Source organism: Procambarus clarkii, chromosome 7 (assembly GCF_040958095.1).
Source record: "Procambarus clarkii isolate CNS0578487 chromosome 7, FALCON_Pclarkii_2.0, whole genome shotgun sequence".
Classification (NCBI taxonomy): domain Eukaryota; kingdom Metazoa; phylum Arthropoda; class Malacostraca; order Decapoda; family Cambaridae; genus Procambarus; species Procambarus clarkii.
In genome coordinates this window covers 18,624,938-18,645,626 of record NC_091156.1, presented here as the reverse complement: position 1 = coordinate 18,645,626, position 20,689 = coordinate 18,624,938, and the positions used below count along the sequence as shown (strand labels likewise).

The 20,689-nt window shown below is 49.3% G+C and overlaps 2 protein-coding genes across 2 annotated transcripts in view; one reads left to right on the top strand and one right to left on the bottom strand.

Moving 5' to 3' along the window:
- The window catches only part of LOC123761386 (uncharacterized), a 348,122-nt gene that overhangs the window by 217,691 nt on the left and 109,742 nt on the right, over nt 1-20,689 (top strand). The window lies entirely within an intron of this gene.
- On the bottom strand, nt 9,632-10,093 carry LOC138357793 (chloride intracellular channel protein 6-like). The gene has a single exon (XM_069314873.1). It carries the CDS (start codon nt 10,091-10,093, stop codon nt 9,632-9,634), a length of 462 nt encoding a protein of 153 aa, XP_069170974.1.

The window sequence follows — 20,689 nt, the reverse complement described above, 5'->3', positions numbered from 1 at the left end:
AAAAAAAAGTAAAATAAAGTAAATAAGACTGCTTGAGTCCTTTACACTGAGAGCTGCAGGTAAAAATCAGGGAGAATAAAAAAAAATTTTAACATTTAATATAACAAAAATGACTTATTAACACTCAAAATAATAAGTAATACTTAATGAGAACAAAGCCCTTAAATCGTGGCTTTACACAAAGTTATGAAGAGAAATATAAATAGAGGTGAGACTTAAGTTAATCAAAAAGGGGGTGCAAATGACTTTATACCAAAGTGTTACGCATCTACTGTCTTCTGGGAAGGCGAGAGTAGATGTTACTACTGAGAGCACAAAGTGTATTCTGATGACTGGACGCCAGCGAGCCCCTTATATATGGGCCAGGACGTCAGAGATGGCGCGAATCTTGTAGGTAACCATCGGCCGGCAGTTAAACAAGCATATAGCGTCTGGTCGACCGGCGAGTGGTGTCTGAGCCCCTGCCCAGACGGCAGGTGTTCAGGTGTCCGGGATACTACAAGGTGGAGGGAGGAGGGGGTCTGTCTAGGCACCCAGCACATTGTTGTTGATGTTAATTCGTTATGTTGGAGCATGCAAATACGTTCGTGAATAGGTGGTAGAGAGAACAGGCAGGATCTACTGCCTAAGCAGGAGATTACCGTAACAATATACTCGTTCGAGTGAAAGGATTAGGGCAACCAATTCTGTTTGAAGAGTGGAGGCCCAGTTATACGCGCTCCACACTCGTAGGAGCAGGAGCCATCTCTTGCTGTCACAACAACTGCACTTCCAGCTGTACCATGCTTCGAGTCCCACAAGGTACAGTTTTGGACATATCCCAGACCTAGGGATAGGTCCGGGAGCCACTGGTAACCTAGTGGCTACAAGATCACCTGGACAAACTGAAGGAATGATCCAACAAATGGCTACTTGAGTTAAAATGCAAATTAATGAAACTTGCCGGAGGGAGCAGTAGGCCGGATACAAGGTATCAAATGGGAAGTGAAATTTTACTAGAATCAGGTGGAGAAAAAGATCTGGGGTTCAGTATCACACCGATCCTGTCTCCTGAAGCCAACATCAAAAGGCTATCTTCAGCAGTATATGCTAGTTGGCCAACATAAGAACTGCCTTTAGTTCTAGTTTATAAGAGTTTATAAAATAACTTTAGTATAACTTTAGTTTATAACTTTAGTTTTAGTTTATAAGAATTTATTCAGAACCTTGTATACCACATATGTCAGAGCAGTCTTGGAATATGCAGTTCCAACCTGGAGTCCATATATCTAGTCGAGCACAGGACGAAGTTTGAGAAAAATATAGAAGTATGCTACCAGAATAGTTTTAGAACTGAGAGAGATGAATTATAAGGAAAGGCTTCAGGAATTAAACCTCACGTCGTGGGAAGACAGAAATGTTAAAGGGAGATATGATTACCACATACAAAATTCTCAGAGGAATTGATAAGCTAGATAAAGCCAGATTATTAAGCATTGAGGAACTCTCGCAGATGTAAACTGAGAACCTAAATGAGCCTCAGAGACACGGACATAAAAGTCTTTCTCGTCAGATAACGAATATATAAGCACCCTGAAGTGAAGGGGGTAGAGGCAGACCCCATACAATATTTTAAATATAGATGTAATAGAGCCCAATAGGCTCGGAAACCTATTTATCAGTTAATTGGGAGTTGAGAGGTGGGGCTAAAGAGCCAAAGCTCAACCCCAGCAAGCACAACTAGGCATGAACAAGAACACTTGGACAGACTGAAGGAATTGTCTGATACGAGAAAGAACATCAGAGGAACATTAGCCAGATACCACCAGAGGAACATGAGCCAGATACCATCAGAGGAACATGAGCCAGATACCACCAGAGGAACATGAGCCAGATACCATCAGAGGAACATGAGCCAGATACCATCAGAGGAACATTAGCCAGATACCATCAGAGGAACATGAGCCAGATACCATCAGAGGAACATGAGCCAGATACCATCAGAGGAACATGAGCCAGATACCATCAGAGGAACATGAGCCAGATACCACCAGAGGAACACGAGCCAGATACCATCAGAGGAACATGAGCCAGATACCACCAGAGGAACATGAGCCAGATACCATCAGAGGAACATGAGCCAGATACCATCAGGACAAGAGCCAGATACCACCAGAGGAACATGAGCCAGATACCACCAGAGGAACATGAGCCAGATACCACCAGAGGAACATGAGCCAGATACCACCAGAAGAACATGAGCCAGATACCACCAGAGGAACATGAGCCAGATACCACCAGAGGAACATGAGCCAGATACCACCAAAGGAACATGAGCCAGATACCACCAGAGGAACATGAGCCAGATACCACCAGAGGAACATGAGCCAGATACCACCAGAGGAACATGAGCCAGATACCACCAGAGGAACATGAGCCAGATACCACCAGAGGAACATGAGCCAGATACCACCAGAGGAACATGAGCCAGATACCATCAGAGGAACACGAGCCAGATACCACCAGAGGAACATGAGCAGATACCACCAGAGGAACACGAGCCAGATACCATCAGAGGAACACGAGCCAGATACCATCAGAGGAACACGAGCCAGATACCATCAGAGGAACACGAGCCAGATACCATCAGAGGAACATGAGCCAGATACCATCAGAGGAACATGAGCCAGATACCACCAGAGGAACATGAGCCAGATACCACCAGAGGAACATGAGCCAGATACCACCACCAGAGGAACATGAGCCAGATACCACCGGAGGAACATGAGCCAGATACCACCGGAGGAACATGAGCCAGATACCACCGGAGGAACATGAGCCAGATACCATCAGAGGAACATGAGCCAGATACCACCGGAGGAACATGAGCCAGACACTACCATCAGAGGAACATGAGCCAGACACTACCATCAGAGGAACATGAGCCAGACACTACCATCAGAGGAACATGAGCCAGATACTACCACCAGAGGAACATGAGCCAGATACCACCGGAGGAACATGAGCCAGATACCACCATCAGAGGAATACGAGCCACATACCATCAGAGGAACATGAGCCAGATACCACCACAGGAACATGAGCCAGATACCACCGGAGGAACATGAGCCAGATACCACCGGAGGAACATGAGCCAGATACCACCATCAGAGGAACACGAGCCACATACCATCAGAGGAACATGAGCCAGATACCACCGGAGGAACATGAGCCAGATACCACCATCAGAGGAACACGAGCCACATACCATCAGAGGAACATGAGCCAGATACCACCACAGGAACTATTTTACCACGTACCATAAAATGGACATTAATCAGCAGACGAGGGAGGGAGGGTACAAAGCACACTGGCCTCTAAAAATCCGTGTTGGGGGCCGGATTAATGTAATGATTAACCGAGAGAGATGGTGTGTGTGTGGGGTGGGTGGTGGTGGAGATGAACACGGCCCTCCATACGTGTGGGGTGGGTGGTGGTGGAGATGAACACGGCCCTCCACACGTGTGGGGTGGGTGGTAGTGGAGATGAACACGGCCCTCCACACGTGCGGGGTGGGTGGTAGCGGAGATGAACACGGCCCTCCACACGTGTGGGGTGGGTGGTAGCGGAGATGAACACGGCCCTCCACACGTGTGGGGTGGGTGGTAGCGGAGATGAACACGGCCCTCCACACATGATACATCACTTCCTTAGGGGAACACCGTGATTGTCTCTCTCTTGTGTGGTGGTGGTGGAGGCATTTATTATTATTAACATCTTTATTGACAAAATTTAATTACAATTTGGCTAATCTGAAGATTTCAATTAAGTCTTATTAAAGTGAGGATAATGCTGGTATTCACTGTCACGCAGGACAGAGGGTCATACACAAGACAATAGGTCTAAACTGTAGGCTGAAGCACATATATATCATGGTTACAATCAATGTTTTAATGTATGGATATGTGAAAACAACTTTCTATTGTGCACTGCCACACAAGGGCAGGGATGGGTTCATAAGTGATGCAGCTTAGAAGTAATATAAATAAAATTGTTCTTCATTCTTAAAAATGGACGAGCAAATTTTGGATAAATTGTTAGGATGTCATCCAGAACACCTGAGTCAATAAAATAGTTACACAGTTGGTGGTACAAGAGACCAGGAGGTCTAAAGTCCTTTATGGTTTCACATTCAACAATATAGTGTTCTAGTGAATGCATTAAAGGTTTATCACAGAGTTTACAATCTGAGTATTCTGGTAGTGGCTCAGCCTCACTAACCTGCCAGATGTGTCTATAGCCAAGGCGAATTCGCGCAATGACTACATCACATTGCCTGGTTCGGTTACTGTGCTGACCATACAAATACCTATTATTACAAAACTTGTCATAACTTTTAATACTGCAGCTTTCAGGTCTCTGGGCATTTCTTAGTTCTTCTAAATCTGAATTAATTTCTTTAATTTGAATGTTTCTAATAATTGCATTAGATAGTCCAAAGTCATAATCAGTGTTTTCTTTCCTGCAAGCCTCATTGGCCAATTGATCTACAAAGTCATGTTTACCAACTCCAACATGGGATGGGATCCACACAAGTTTTATACAAGAGTTATTATCATTGGCAAAAATTACATTCCATTTAATACTACAAGCTACTTCAGACATACATTGTGATGGGTGGCGAGAGGTGGAAGTGACTTCAGTAACGATGGTGTTAAGAAACGATTGTTAAGAAAGTGTTAAATAAACGATTCTTCGCGGCAGGGGATCGTATTCCAGGAACCGTAGGATTAAGGACTTACCCGAAACGCTGCGCGTGCTAGTGGCTGTACAAGAATGTAACAACTCTTGTATATATCTCAAAAAAAAACAAAAAAAAAAGAGTAAATATAAGAGTGAGGTACAGCTCCTGATGCCTCACTAACTAGCCGAGATGTACCTGTTTCGTTGTCTCTAGTCCTTTTTCCTGTTCCCTTAGTTCTGTACTGGTGGTCAGCAAGAGGAATACCATTCAATAGGTCCTGAAAGCCACCTCCATGAGGAACAGGAACGACAAGGTTCCTTATCCGCCTCTTTCTCCTCTTCCTTCTTCCTCTCCCTTCTTCTCCTGTTTCTCCTCCTCCTCTCTCCTCTCCTTTCTCCTGTTCCTCCTCCTCCTCGTGAGACAGGAGGGAGGGAGGAGGATGGGTCACGCAACTCATCAAGTGGACTGAATGGAGGCTTTGTCTCGCTCTTAGTCCTCTCGTCACTCTCTTGTCCACCCGTCACTATACTCTCCACCTGTCAGTCACCCGTCACTATACTCTCCACCTGTCAGTCACCCGTCACTATACTCTCCACCTGTCAGTCACCCGTCACTATACTCTCCACCTGTCAGTCACCCGTCACTATACTCTCCACCTGTCAGTCACCCGTCACTATACTCTCCACCTGTCACCGACTTCTACCACTGCCACACCTCTACAGGTGTGCCACAGGTATGGCACACCTGTGGCACACACCGCACAGGTGGCACTCGCCCGGCCGGATATTGTGCTGGAGGCTGCAACTGACTTGTTATTTATTACGAAACGCCATCGCGCGCGCGTGTGTGTGTGAGAGGAGGAGGGGGCGAAGTAAGGGGGAGGAGCAGGTGGGTGAAAGGGGAGGAGGAGCAGCAGGGTGAGGGGGTAGGGAGGCAGGGTGTGTAGGACAGAGTATGTGTTGGTCTTGTGGAGGCTGGGGGGTAGGGGGGATGAGTAGTTCTTGCCCCTTGGTTTTTCCCTTCCCTTCACCTTTCCTGCTTCCCTTCCCCCTTCCCCTACCCCCCCCCTACCACTTTATTTTCTCATTATTCCTACCTCTTCCATGTACGAAGCTAACTGCGCTCTTGAAATGTATTTTGTGTTCACTCAAGAGTTTATTGTCGCCTTGTAAGCTTAGTGGCTGCGTCTTCGTACACTGCCACAGTGTAGCCCACGGTGTGACCCCACAGTGTGACCCACAGTGTGACCACAGTGTGGCCCACAGTGTGGCCCACAGTGTGACCACACAGTGTGGCCCACAGTGTGACCCACAGTGTGGCCCACAGTGTGACCACACAGTGTGGCCCACGGTGTGACCCCACAGTGTGACCCACAGTGTGGCCCACAGTGTGACCACACAGTGTAGCCCACGGTGTGACCCCACAGTGTGACCCCACAGTGTGACCACACAGTGTGACCCACAGTGTGGCCCACAGTGTGACCCACAGTGTGACCCACACAGTGTGGCCCACAGTGTGACCCACAGTGTGGCCCACAGTGTGACCACACAGTGTGGCCCACAGTGTGACCACACAGTGTGGCCCACAGTGTGACCACACAGTGTGGCCCACAGTGTGACCCACAGTGTGGCCCACAGTGTGACCACACAGTGTGACCCACAGTGTGGCCCACAGTGTGACAATACAGTGTGGCCCACAGTGTGACCACACAGTGTGGCCCACAGTGTGGCCCACAGTGTGGCCCACAGTGGGTAGAGTGCCACAGGGGCCTCAGCCTCGCCTGGCTGTGCTCCCACACGACATATGACCCTTCATCTCCTGATATAAAAGCGGTTACCTTTGATCTGGAGCGACCCGTTGGCAGCAGATGAAGACGCTCTCCTTCTAATTGTCCTCTTTATCTCCCTCTTCACGGCTGAGTGTCTACAATCTGGTGACAATATCCACTATTTCTTGGGGTCAACTATCTTCATGAACTCGTATTAACTTAATGTATCGCGACTGTGCTTTGACCACTATCGAAACACAACTGCTACGTCAACTCTGTATAAAATGTATTATTGTTTCCAGTAGTTGTAAAGTGTTGCCAGTAATAATAACTGCAGTTGTTGAAACTTGTGTATCATGAAAATATCATGAAAGCTCATGAAACTTGTATATTTTCCAGGTGAGACTGGGAGTGGTGTGGGCAGTGTAGGGGAAGGTACCAAGGTGAGCTCCGCCAGCGGTATGTACACTACCAACACACGTTCCTTCAGTATAAACATAGTAGTAACTCATGAAGAAGTAGCAACAACTTCAGTATGAACAACTAAGTAACAACTCCATGCCAGCTGATGGAGGAGCAGATTAAGAACTCCATGACTTATTGTCACAAGCAGATTTAATCCACGTTCAGAAGAACGGGGATTAAAACTACCAGGTATATATAACAATTCACTAATAGTTTGATAGTGTTACGGCCCTATTGGGTCGCAACTGGGTTCTTCTCTGATGTTATTAGAGTTTGGGTATCCGGCCCCAAGTTAGTAGTGGTTTTCAAGGGGTGTGTTCCGTAACGCAAGTAAATTAAAGGGGAAGGGATACAAATGCACTGCTTTTGTATATATATTGCTACCACCACCATAAATAAATATATCACAGTCACACGCGGGGTTGCTATAACTACACTTATTATATACAAATTAGTCTTCCTCTGAAGACACAGGTTGCTCCACGGTGCTCAAGATGAATAGCCCTGGTTCTCTTCTTCGTGGCCCAGGATGAATCCTTTGATTCTCTCTGCGAATCTACCCCGGCCACAGGCCAGCCAAATCACAGTCCCACTGGGTGCACCGTCATGGAGGCCTTCAACCACAAATTCAGCCTGTAGCTGGCAGGTTCCGATCAGCTCCGCTGTGTAGGCCACTCCACGACCGATACTAGGGTTGCGAGCCCTTGGCAGGAGCCTCGTGTGATTCCGCAGATCACTCTCCTCACCACAGTGGCTAGTCTCTTCCACCAGCCAGCCCCCAGATAAGACGAATCCTGGTACTGCCACGTCACAGGCAGGCTAACACACTCAACAGTGTTCGTCCGGGGGTGACTCACAGCTTCCTCAGAGCAAACTCGTGGAGGGACTATGGCTGCCTTGGGTAGACTGCCCCAACGTCCAATACAGCAGTCCCAGGTCGACTCTGTAATCAGACACGTCATTAGTACTAGGGACACTCTAGGGCACCTCACTTACAGGCTTAGACACAAACGTCCACCTATCCACTCCATAGATGGCATTGCTGTCTAAGCGCCACCTCACCAGAGGTCAGCAGCGGCTATGTTACGAGCTGATCAAGACGGGAAACCAGCCCCTGTGGCCGGTATATCCCGTCCTCACTAGATGGCGTCGTCCATTTGGAGGGGGTTTCGGGAGCAGACTGGCAGATGGCGTTGTCGTCACTGCTCCGTGCTAGGACGCTGGACTCGGGTCCGTAACAGATAGAAAATGTGAAGAAGTAGTTAAGCTTAAGATGGCAGCAACGAATTGCAGGTCCAGTCTACAAGCACGAATAAATAGTACTGCTCCATTAATTAGAGAAGAATTTCCCCTTAATACTTTGTTGGGTTAATAATACTCTGCCGGTGGCGTAATTTATACTAACACGCAATAAACACAATAATCACTTCATATGGAGGGGGGGGGGAGGGAATTATCAGGAGAACCATCATGCCATTACAACTATATAGCACTGGGAAGGGGTCAGGATAAGGATTTGGGATGGGACGGAGGGAAGGAATGGTGCCCAACCACTTGGACGGTCCAGGGATTGAACGCCGACCTGCATGACGCGAGACCGTCGCTCTACCGTCCAGCTCCAAGTGGTTCGACCACTACACATGGAGACGCTGCATATTATATAATATTTAATGTAAACCCGACACTAAGACAAGCACTTGACTAAAAGGTAAACTGATAGTGTTGAAGCACGTACTCTGGCAGCCCACGTCCAGCACCTGCCAGCCCACGTCCAGCACCTGTCAAGGCCATATTCTCTCTGACTTGACACTCTGGGAGGCTGTCAAGCTGTCGGCTTCCTAACTCGCTGTGGTCAAATGTATTTTAACAGACTATGCAGGCAAAGTAACAGGTAACATGGTCTGTAATCTATCTGTAGCAAGTAATAATCCAGCATCTACAGGTAGGTATAAATATATTGTTCCCATCTTCACAAAACAAACTGTTTTAAGGTAAAATAATTATGCTTGCATACTCCATATGATCTCTTACACTAATCTACAAATTGTAAGAAAAATTCAACCTGATGTAAGATATTCACATTAAAACTCTAGCTTAGTTTCCTGATAGCTTACACGAGCCTTGAACATAATATACATATGCTGCTGCAAATGTTGTGCTGACATTTCGTTAAGCAAGTGCAGAGATGAGTCACAATAACGTGGCTGATGATATGATGACCAGACTACACATCAGAAGATGAGGCGACGACGACGTTTCTGTCCGTCCTGGACAATTATCGAGTCATATGTGACTTGATAAGGGTCCAGGACGGACCGAAACGTCGACGTTTCTCTATCTTCTGATGTATGGTATGATTTTTCAGTAAGCAAGTCAGCATAAATGTAATAGACTAAAACATTCACTTTCCTCATGCAAATTCAACAAGATTACAACCCTGCTGGTCAGTTTGCATACACCGACTTTATACTTAATTACTCCCAACCTCCATTTGCATACTCAGAGCGCTAAATGTGCTTCTGCAATTAATCCCTGCTTTTCTGGTAAGCAAATTCACCAACATCAGTGAACAGTGTAGTTCATAACAGTAACCGAACCAATAACTGCACTCTATGTAACTAACCTGTCATCATTTACATGTTAGTGACTAAAGTCTCCTCCGCGACTCTCACGTTTCAATCGCCGGCAACACAATTCCATCGATTCTCAATCTCGAAGCGACTTAAAATAGACTTTATATGCCTGTTCCCGCTTGGTTTCCATCCCAAGGTACACCTTCCGGGGGTGTCCTCCGAGACTACTCTTCCGTCTCTTCCGTCCACCGTGGAGCTGGCACCCCCGTCAGCGTCCACCGTGGAGCTGGCACCCCCGTCAGCGTCCACCGTGGAGCTGGCACCCCCGTCAGCGTCCACCGTGGAGCTGGCACCCCCGTCAGCGTCCACCGTGGAGCTGGCACCCCCGTCAGCGTCCACCGTGGAGCTGGCACCCCCGTCAGCGTCCACCGTGGAGCTGGCACCCCCGTCAGCGTCCACCGTGGAGCTGGCACCCCCGTCAGCGTCCACCGTGGAGCTGGCACCCCCGTCAGCGTCCACCGTGGAGCTGGCACCCCCGTCAGCGTCCACACGCCTCTCTACCATCAATCGTTGTAGACTCAAGCGAGGTACTGATGTCGTTAGTCGTAGAGTAAGGCAACCGTTCACGTGATGGAGGCTGCCCCACCCGCCAAGATAGCATCTCTGGCTCAGTTTTCCGGAAGCAGGACTTTCCCGTCCTCACGGTAGCATCACTTGATCTCTCCTGGATCACCTGACACTCCCTGGCACTCCTTGGATCACCTGGCACTCCCTGGATCACCTGGCACTCCCTGGCAGTCCCTGGATCATCTGGCACTCCCTGGATCGTCTGTCATAGTTACTCTCTACTTTGATCACTATATATTATATCTTTCACTTTCATTTTTCGTTAAATATCATTTGTATTCATCTTCTCTGCTTCACTCGAAATATAATTTATATTCACCTGTGCAGCCTCCGGCGAAATGTAATTTGTATTCATCTTCTCTGCCTCTTGCGGCAGTGATGCTGGGACTTGAAGCTCTCAAGCCTGGAGTGGGAGAGGCAGGCTGGCAGCAGGCACACACAGAGAGAGAGAGAGAGAGAGGCACAGTGCCAGACTTGGGTTCAAGTACATTTTGTCATGTACAGGTTTAACAGGTTTAAGTACCTTAGATATATTACCATGCAAATATAAACCAATGATGTTCAATAATTTGTTAAGTAATTTCAAGCACTTAATTGTTAAGTACACAAACAAACACACATGTGTGAAAGTCAAATAAAAAAAATTTTGATCATTAAAACTTTGTTTTCTCTCAGGACTGTAAATTATTTTTGTCAAACTGGAAGGAATCAAAATTCAAGTCAATAGTCCAATTTCATAGTGAAAATAGTTATTACCATGATCCAAGCAACAGAAGTGCAATGTTTCATTGTTTTAAAACAATGGCAGAATTGTGGTTGTTTTGTATGATCAATGAACTATTCATATTTGTGGAGTACAAAGTAAAATTATGTCAAACGACAAGGATCTGGTTTGAGTGGTTTTACCACAAGGTTGAGATCTCTCTACTAATGGTGAGGATGCTTGGATAGTGAGACGAGTCCTGGAGAACTTGACTACATTAGGGAAGGTGTGCTCATGTTTCTAACAGAAATCCACGAGATTACTCTCACATCTCGTGGCATGTTGAGGCTCAGTGCAACATTATGATAAACAGTGCAATCAGCAACAGCTTGATTACCATCAGGATTTTCCATAAAAATGAACCTCTTACATGTGTGTTTGGGTGGAGAAGTAATTTTGTCTAGAGCAGCCAGTGTTGCGGCTGTGTTGTGATCTGTGGGGGTAAAAGTGGGCTGCTAGGTCACCTTTTTTTTTTTTTGAGATATATACAAGAGTTGTTACATTCTTGTACAGCCACTAGTACGCGTAGCGTTTCGGGCAGGTCCCTGGAATACGATCCCCTGCCGCGAAGAATCGTTTTTTCATCCAAGTACACATTTTACTGTTGCGTTAAACAGCGGCTACAGTTAAGGAATTGCGCCCAGTAAATCCTCCCCGGCCAGGATACGAACCCATGACATAGCGCTCGCGGAACGCCAGGCGAGTGTCTTACCACTACACCACGGAGACTGTAAACTTCTCTGTGTGATGCTTCAAGCACCGTCCTGTATAGCGCCGGTCAAGAACACCAGCATAGCGAAATTGTTCGCTTGTCTTCTACTTGGTTATTTGCTTTTCAAGTGAGCTCTTCAATGATGCTACGAAGTTATTGCTGTATTTTGATTTCCTGCGCTCAAGGCCACGAACACAGATGACTGGGAATATTGTCTGCAGACTCCTCAGAAATATTCAAGAAAATATAACATGTCCTGGGGTATTTTTCTTTCAAAAGGGAAGTGACATCTTCCTCCTGTGGATAACCAATTTATTTTCGGGAGAAAGGACGTTTAAATATAACCATTTTTAACTTGAGAGTTGTGTGTGTAATGTTTGGAGGTAAGACGCACTCAGCATCTACTGGTAGCTGCGGTAGATCTCTCTACGTGAGACAATCCCTACTGTTACATCCAGTATCCTGCTCAAGTCACCATCCATCCTTAATAACCAGTTGTAACGTACATGCAAAGCAAGGAATACATAGATCACAGAGACTAGAATACTTGTCAGTCACGTGTGTTGACTTGAATGGCGTCTAGCTACTGGCCGTCAGTATCATCACTGACTTGAAGACAACACATAATAGTTACTATAAGACCAAGTTACAAGGCTCACGTGACGAGGGAGGAACGCGCTCCTCCCTCCACTCAAGGCGGCAAACTGACTGAAGAATACACAAAAACTAGTTACGAAATCCGTCAAGTTGTAAATGCATCAAGTAGATGCCTGGAAGTACTAGAATCTTTTAAAGTAAATTTCACCAAGTACAAATTCATGTATCAACTTTTACGAAATTTCAGGTATAAGTAATTGACAATTACTATTAAAGAAGTAGCAGTCTCCGTGGCGCAGTGGTAAGATACTCGCCTGGCGTTTCGCAAGCGCCTTGCCTTGGGTTCGAATCCTGGCCGGGGAGGATTGACCGGGCGCCAATCCTTAACTGTAGCCTCTGTTCACCCAGCAGTGAATGGGTACCTGGTTGTTAAACGATCCGGCGGGGTCGTATTCCGGGAATATTAGGGTTAAGGACCTGCCCGAAACGCTACGCGTACCAGTGGCTTTACAAGAATGTAAACTCTTGTATATACCAAAGTACACGGTACAAATACTTGAACCCAACCCAGAGAGAGAGAGAGAGAGAGAGAGAGAGAGAGAGAGAGAGAGAGAGAGAGAGAGAGAGAGAGAGAGAGAGAGAGAGAGAGAGAGAGAGAGAGAGAGAGAGAGATAAATTGATTACTTTAATGTTTGGACCACTACTGTGTTCAGCTAGACTGGGACAGGTGTGCAAGCCGCTCTCATTAGCTATCAACAACGTAAAAGGCCTAGAGTCACGGCAGAGGATCTTGCAAGATATAGGTGCTGTCTGATATCTACTTGGAGGTACAGGGTTATCTTGAGGTTATCTTGAGATGATTTCGGGGCTTTAGTGTCCCCGCGGCCCGGTCCTCGACCAGGCCTCCACCCCCAAGGAAGCAGCCAGTGACAGCTGACTAACACCCAGGTACCTATTTTACTGCTAGGTAACAGGGGCGGTTGTTTATTGTGCACCCCATACTCCTCCTGTGAGTGGTAGTTTATTGTGCACCCCATACTCATCCTGTGAGCGGTAGTTAACTGTTCACCCCATACTCATCCTGTGAGCGGTAGTTTATTGTGCACCCCATACTCCTGTGAGTGGTAGTTTATTGTGCACCCCATACTCATCCTGTGAGCGGTAGTTTATTCTGCACCCCATACTCGTCCTGTGAGTGGTAGTTTATTGTGCACCCCATACTCCTCCTGTAAGTGGTAGTTTATTGTGCACCCCATACTCCTCCTGTGAGTGGTAGTTTATTGTGCACCCCATACTCATCCTGTGAGTGGTAGTTTATTGTGCACCCCATACTCATCCTGTGAGCGGTAGTTAATTGTTCACCCCATACTCATCCTGTGAGCGGTAGTTAATTGTTCACCCGATACTCATCCTGTGAGTGGTAGTTTATTGTGCACCCCATACTCCTCCTGTGAGTGGTAGTTTATTGTGCACCCCATACTCATCCTGTGAGTGGTAGTTTATTGTGCACCCCATACTCCTCCTGTGAGCGGTAGTTTATTGTGCACCCCATACTCCTCCTGTGAGCGGTAGTTTATTGTGCACCCCATACTCATCCTGTGAGCGGTAGCGCAAAAAAAGGCATTACAGAGGGCACAAAAGGTCTTTATCAGACCTCAACGGAGATTATTACATAAACAATTACATCTATCCTCCACACCTCATAGTTATAATGTTAGCTAGTTACAGAGAATGTCCCATTTCAAGAGCTGTTTACAGTTAATCACTACACATTAATAGTAGGTCTTCTCGCTGATACATAATTGTTTGAGCTATGGGGGATATTACAGGGTCATGCTACACCCTGCTGTTACTGTTATTAGATCTTCACAATACACTACTTTCTTCTTAATCTCTTATGTAGTTTATATACAGGAAACGAAGTAGGGACACAGTGCAAGGAGTGTTGGAGAGAGAGAGGGAGAGAGAGAGGGAGAGAGGGAGGGAGGGAGGGAGGGAGGGAGGGAGGGAGGGAGAGGGAGAGAGAGAGAGGGAGGGAGAGGGAGAGAGAGAGAGGGAGGGAGAGGGAGGGAGAGGGAGGGAGAGGGAGGGAGAGAGAGGGAGAGAGAGGGAGAGAGAGGGAGAGAGAGGGAGGGAGAGGGAGGGAGAGGGAGGGAGAGGGAGGGAGAGAGAGGGAGAGAGAGGGAGAGAGAGGGAGAGAGAGGGAGAGAGAGGGAGAGAGAGGGAGAGAGAGGGAGAGAGAGGGAGAGAGAGGGAGAGAGAGGGAGAGAGAGGGAGAGAGAGGGAGAGAGAGGGAGAGAGAGGGAGAGAGAGGGAGAGAGAGGGAGAGAGAGGGAGGGAGAGGGAGGGAGAGGGAGGGAGAGGGAGGGAGAGGGAGGGAGAGGGAGGGAGAGGGAGGGAGAGGGAGGGAGAGGGAGGGAGAGGGAGGGAGAGGGAGGGAGAGGGAGGGAGAGGGAGGGAGAGGGAGGGAGAGGGAGGGAGAGGGAGGGAGAGGGAGGGAGAGGGAGGGAGAGGGAGGGAGAGGGAGAGAGAGGGAGAGAGAGGGAGAGAGAGGGAGAGAGAGGGAGAGAGAGGGAGAGAGAGGGAGAGAGAGGGAGAGAGAGGGAGAGAGAGGGAGAGAGAGGGAGAGAGAGGGAGAGAGAGGGAGGGAGAGGGAGGGAGAGGGAGGGAGAGGGAGGGAGAGGGAGGGAGAGGGAGGGAGAGGGAGGGAGAGGGAGGGAGAGGGAGGGAGAGGGAGGGAGAGGGAGGGAGAGGGAGGGAGAGGGAGGGAGAGAGAGGGAGAGAGAGGGAGGAGAGAGGGAGGGAGAGAGAGGGTGAGAGAGGGTGAGAGGGGGAGAGAGGGGGAGAGAGGGGGAGAGGGAGGGGGGGGGGAGAGGGGGAGGGGGGGAGAGGGAGAGAGCACTCGTCCTCTCCCTCTGCTCCCGCCACAAGAGGCAGCTAAGGACAAGCCAAGCAAATGATTGAATGATTGATGAAGATTAAGCCACCCAAAAGGTGGCACGGGCATGAATAGCCCGTAAGTGGTGGCCCTTTGGAGCCATTACCAGTATCAAGAGCTGACCTGCATCAAAAACTCCCACCTCGCTACATATACGGTCAAGCCTGTCCACAGAGCACCAATCAGAATGCAGCTTTAAACATTATACACGAAACTGATTAGGTGAACTGCGGTGTGGTTAGTAGTGTGAGTATACGGGTTATGAAGACTGTTGGTCTAGCCTGGGACCAGATTCACGAAGCAGTTACGCAAGCACTTACGAACGTGTACATCTCTCATCAATCTTTGACGGCTTTAGTTACATTTATTAAATAGTTTACAAGCACGAAAACATGCCAATCAACTGTTGTTATTGTTATAAACAGCCTCCTGGTGCCTCAGAGGTCATTAACTGTTTAATAATTGTAAACACAGCCGCCAAAGATTGAGAAAAGATGTACAAGTTCGTAAGTGCTTTCGTGAATCTGGCCCCAGGTCAGGTCGTGACCCCCCGGGTTGACCACTTGCCACACAACGTGTGTGATTGGACCAGCCTTCGTAGTGACGAAGCACGATGCTAGTATAATCAGGCAGGGAGCCTGGTCGGCCGAGCGGACAGCACGCTGGACTTGTGATCCTGTGGTCCCGGGTTCCATCCCAAGCGCCGGTGAGAAACAATGGGCAGAGTTTCTTTCACCCTATGCCCCCCTCCCCTTCCGGCCCGTTGGCGTCGTGAGGGGGCTTGGTGGACGGCTGCCGGAGTGTGATGCTCCGTTGGGCAGTCCTCTGTCCTTTTCTGGCCTTGCACTCCTGCTGCTGTCTTCTCCAATTGTGCCGGATCGCTTTTCCTTTTCCTTATGTTTCGTTTTTCTCCCCCCTCTTCTCCTATCTGCTTGTCGTTTCCTGCCGACCTTTTGCTTGTTTTGGATTCTTTCTTTGGACTTCTTCTATTTTGGCGCCCGGGTGCTTGAGGAGGCATACTCTTGCACCCGTAGCACTGTAGTACCCGACGTCTCGAGCGAGGGGAACCTTTATTGTCAATCCCCCTTTCGTCGCTGAACCCGATCTCGACGGACTGACGGTTCTTAAGGTGGCGTTTGTGGGGCGTATACTCACGACGCACCCCTAGGGGGCCCCGGCATGATCAGCGATAGCTTCCTGTTGGGTGTCCTGCCTCTAATTGTGGCTCCATGGTGGGTATGGGGGCACATTCGTGGATGAATTTGTCACTTTTCGTCTCTATGTCGTTGAATGTTTCCGTTGTACCCTCTCAGGCTCGTGGGGTGGGCGACCAAGCCCCCGAGTCGGCCTGTATTGGAAGACCAGGCCTTGTAGCTCCCGCTGCGTTGGGCCCCGACCTTGCTCCTCCTTTGACCGTCCTGACTTCTTCCCCCAGCTCCCCTCCCTCCTCTGAGGTTGGGTCGAGCCTCCAGCCCCCGGTGGTGACCACTTCGTCCCCTGGTGTGGCTAAGTCTTTCGTTGTGACTACTGCGCCTTTTGACCCCTCTCTCTCTAGGGGTTCTCACCGCCGTTCGCGCCCCAACCGCACTCGCTCGATTCCTTCCCGTGCTGATGCGTATCAGGCCTTGTTTGGTCCTGCTTCATGGGCCAAATACTTTGATCTCCTCCCTCTTGATTCTGCGCCTCCTGACGATTTCTCCCTCCATCGGCATCTTGTAGATTCCGTGGATGCGTGTGTTACTTTCAACCCCACTCGTCTCGGTACACGTGTCGTTGCTGCTCCTTCTCAGGATGCGGCTTCCCGCTTGGCTGCCTTATCTTGCCTTGGCGAGATCCCTGTTCGGGTCTCCAAAAACGTTCAGATGAATTCCAGTGTTGGCACTATTCTCCTCCCACCCCATGTTGCAACCGGTGTTCGGAATCTGCAGGATTGCCACGATGATATTCGGCATATCCTTGATGCCCAAGGCCATTCTGTCCTCCAGGTTGACTCGTTTACTCGTCCCCCTCGTGGTCGTCGCCGTCAACCCCTTCGCGTTGTGAAGATCACCTTTGATGGTAGGACCCTTCCATCCTCTGTCATTCTTGCTGGTGCTAGGTGCTCTGTCCAGGAGTATATTCCTTCTCCTCGACTTTGTAATAAGTGCTGGAGGTTTGGGCATGGTGCCCTCCGCTGCTCTGGGACTGTCTCTCTCTGTCCTTTGTGTGGGAGTGAAGGTCACTCTAAGTCGGAGTGCACTTCTCCCCAAGCTCGCTGCCTCAACTGCGGTGAGGCCCATCCTACGTTCTCCCGTGCCTGTGTCCATTACAAGCTTGAGGCGGCCGTCCTTAACCTGAAGCACCGGGAGCGTTTGTCTTTTCCTGAGGCGAGGCGCCAGGTTCGCCGGCTCCCGCCTTATACTAACATCTCTTATGCTCGCGTGTTGCGCTCTTCCTCTCCTCGTCCTTCCCCCCTTCCTCAGACTCTCAACCGTTTCCGGGCCTTGGACCCTGATACGCCCACTGCCCCCTCCTCTGTTCCTTTGAGTTCTTTCCCGAGGGGTCCCCCTCCTGGTCCTCTGTCTGGGGTTCCCCTTCTTTCAACCCGGTCTGTCATGTCTCCTGTGTCTTCTTCCTCGTCCCCCTCCGATCCTCCTTCCCATCCTCTTCCTCCATCTATCGGCTCTCCCCGCCGCCTGTCGGTGCAGGCGGATGTCCATCGCTCTCCTAACGGCCGTCGTGTGTGCTCTCGTTCGGCTTCTCCTGTTGAGACACTGGAATCCGTTGCCCGGTACGTAGTTGCTGGGACACCTGTCTCTTTAAGTCAGAAGCGTAAGCCTGGCTCCTCTCCTTCCTCTTCCCCGGCGGGTAAGAAGGCTTCGCTTTCTTCCTTAGCTCCTACTTCGGGCTCTGTTGCTCCTTCCCCTCCCGTTTCCGTGGTTGCGCCCCCTGTTCCTGCTATGGAGGTTTCTTTGGCCCCTGCTTCCCTTTCGGTTGCTGCTCTTGCTGGGGTGCGCTCCCCTCTTTCTACTCCCCCTCTTCCTACTCCCCCTCTTCCTACTGCTGTCCTTGACTGCTCCTCTCCGTTGTCTCCTCCTCTTCCTCCTCCTCCTCCGGACCCCGCCCGCCCACCTCTGATCTGTTCTCCCGTTTCCTTCCCTCCGTCTTTGCTCAGTTTACCCATGCCCCCTAACCCTGACTTTGCTGACCCTGATCCCGACCCTGATATTCTTTAACGTGCTCTGTTGCTCTTTCGCCTTTGTTTCTTCCTTGTTCTCTGTTTTTGTCCTTTCTCTTCCCGTCGTTGTCCATTCTTCAATGGAACGTTCGAGGTTATTACGCCAATTTCCTCGAACTCCAACTTCTGATTTCGCGGTTTTCGCCCCTTTGTGTCTGTCTCCAGGAGCCAATGCTTGGTGCTCGTCCTGGTCGTTTTTGTGGCTATTCCTTTCTCTCCCCCCCCCCCAGCCATTGCTGGGGCTTCTAATTCTTCTGCTCTCTTGATTCGTGCAGATGTTCCCTTTGTTCCTTTACTTTTTCCTTCGCCTCTCCATTGTTCTGCTGCTCGTATCTTTGTGGGGAAATGGTACACAGTTTGTTCCATTTATCTCCCCCCGAGTGTCCCGCTCTCTCTTCCTGATTTGAAACACCTCCTAGACTCCTTGCCGGAGCCTGTGCTCCTGCTGGGTGACTTCAATTGTCGTCATTCTCTTTGGGGTGACGTTCTGACGAATACCCGGGGTCGCCTCCTTGAGCCGTTTCTCCTATCTTCTTCCCTGTCTCTTCTGAATTCTGGTGAGCCTACTCATTTGGACTCTCGGACTCGCACCCTTTCTTGTCTTGATCTTTCTCTCTGCTCTTCTTCTCTTTACTTAGATTTCACGTGGCAGGTTCTTGATGACCTCCATGGAAGTGATCATTTCCCCATCCTTGTTTCCTTTTTCTCTTTTCGCCCTTCCCTCTCTTTCCCTAGGTGGCAGTTTGCTAAGGCAGACTGGACCCTATTTACCCTCAGTGCTGCTCTCTCTGACCTCTCCCTTCTGCCTCTCTCTCGCGCTCTCCTCATTTTTCATGACACTGTCTTCAACGCTGCCCTCCGCTCTATTCCTCGCTCTTCCTCTCGGGGTCCACGGAAGTGCGTTCCCTGGTGGAATGCGGACTGTGCTCGGGCTGTCCGCTGTAAGCGTGCAGCCTGGAAGAGGCACCGCCGTAGGCAGACGACCGATTCTTTTCTTTTCTTTCGGAAAGCGAGTGCGGTGGCCCGTAGGGCCATCCGTACGGCTAAACGTGAATGTTGGGCATCTTATGTCTCAACAATTACGTCCGAAACCCCTCTGGCCCAGATCTGGAAGCGTATCCGCAAGATAGCGGGTAAGTTCGTTCCCGATGTTTCACCGGTCCTTCACCTCCATGATAATCTTGTGGCGGACCCGTTGCAGGTCGCTTCCGAACTGGGTTCCCACTTTTCTTCTGTTAGCTCTGGTCTTCATCTTCCCCAATCTTTCCTTCTTCGTAAACCTGTCCTTGAGTCTCGTCCTTTAGATTTCTGCACTCATCTTCAGCTTCCCTATAATGATCCCTTCTCTCTCTCTGAACTTCGTTCTGCTCTGGCCCTCTGCGGTTCTACGGCGGCGGGCTCCGATGGTATTCATTATGAGATGCTTCGCCATCTCCCTCCGAGCACGTCTCAGTATTTACTGAGTCTGTATAATCGGATCTGGGAGTCGTCGTCAGTCCCTGAGGACTGGCTCGATGCCGTTGTCCTCCCTGTTCGCAAACGGGGTCTCTGGGTACTTCCCCTAAGGACTTTCGCCCTATTGCTCTCACAAGTTGTGTCTGCAAACTTTTTGAACGTATGGTTAACGTTCGTCTGATGTGGTTCCTGGAACACCATCACCTCCTCTCCCCTTCTCAATTTGGTTTCCGCAAGTGCCGCAGCACGACAGATGTCCTGGTGAACTTGGAGGTCTATATTCGTACTGCTTTTGCTGCGAAGACCTCCGTTGTTGCCGTCCTTTTTGACCTGGAAAAGGCTTACGACACCACTTGGCGTTATCATATCCTATCTCAACTTCATTCTTTTGGCCTTCGTGGTCATCTCCCTCTCTTTCTCCGCAGCTTCCTCTCTCGTCGTTCCTTTCGGGTGCGCCTTGGTACCGCTCTCTCTCCCTCTTTTCAGCAATACGAAGGTGTGCCCAGGGTAGTGTTCTGAGCACTACTCTTTTTCTGGTTGCCCTCAATGGTCTTCTTTCCTCTCTTCCTTCTGGTGTCTTCTCCGCTCTCTATGTCGATGATCTTACCCTTTGTTGTCAGGGTGATGATTCGCCTTTCCTTCAACGCCGGCTTCAACTTGCAATTGATGCCGTGTCGTCTTGGGCCACTGATCATGGCTTCAAGTTCTCTACTTCTAAGACTTGTGCCATGACATTTATGCGGAGACGGGTTGTTCTTCGTCCCTCTTTGTCACTTTATGGTCATCCCCTTGAATACAAAGATTCCGCGAAGCTTTTGGGTTATTCCTTGACACTCGTTTGTCTTGGTCTC

Coding starts and splice junctions, on each gene's coding strand:
- LOC138357793 (XM_069314873.1), bottom strand. CDS start 10,093: ATGGTAGAGAGGCGTGTGGACGCTGACGGGGGTGCCAGCTCCACGGTG.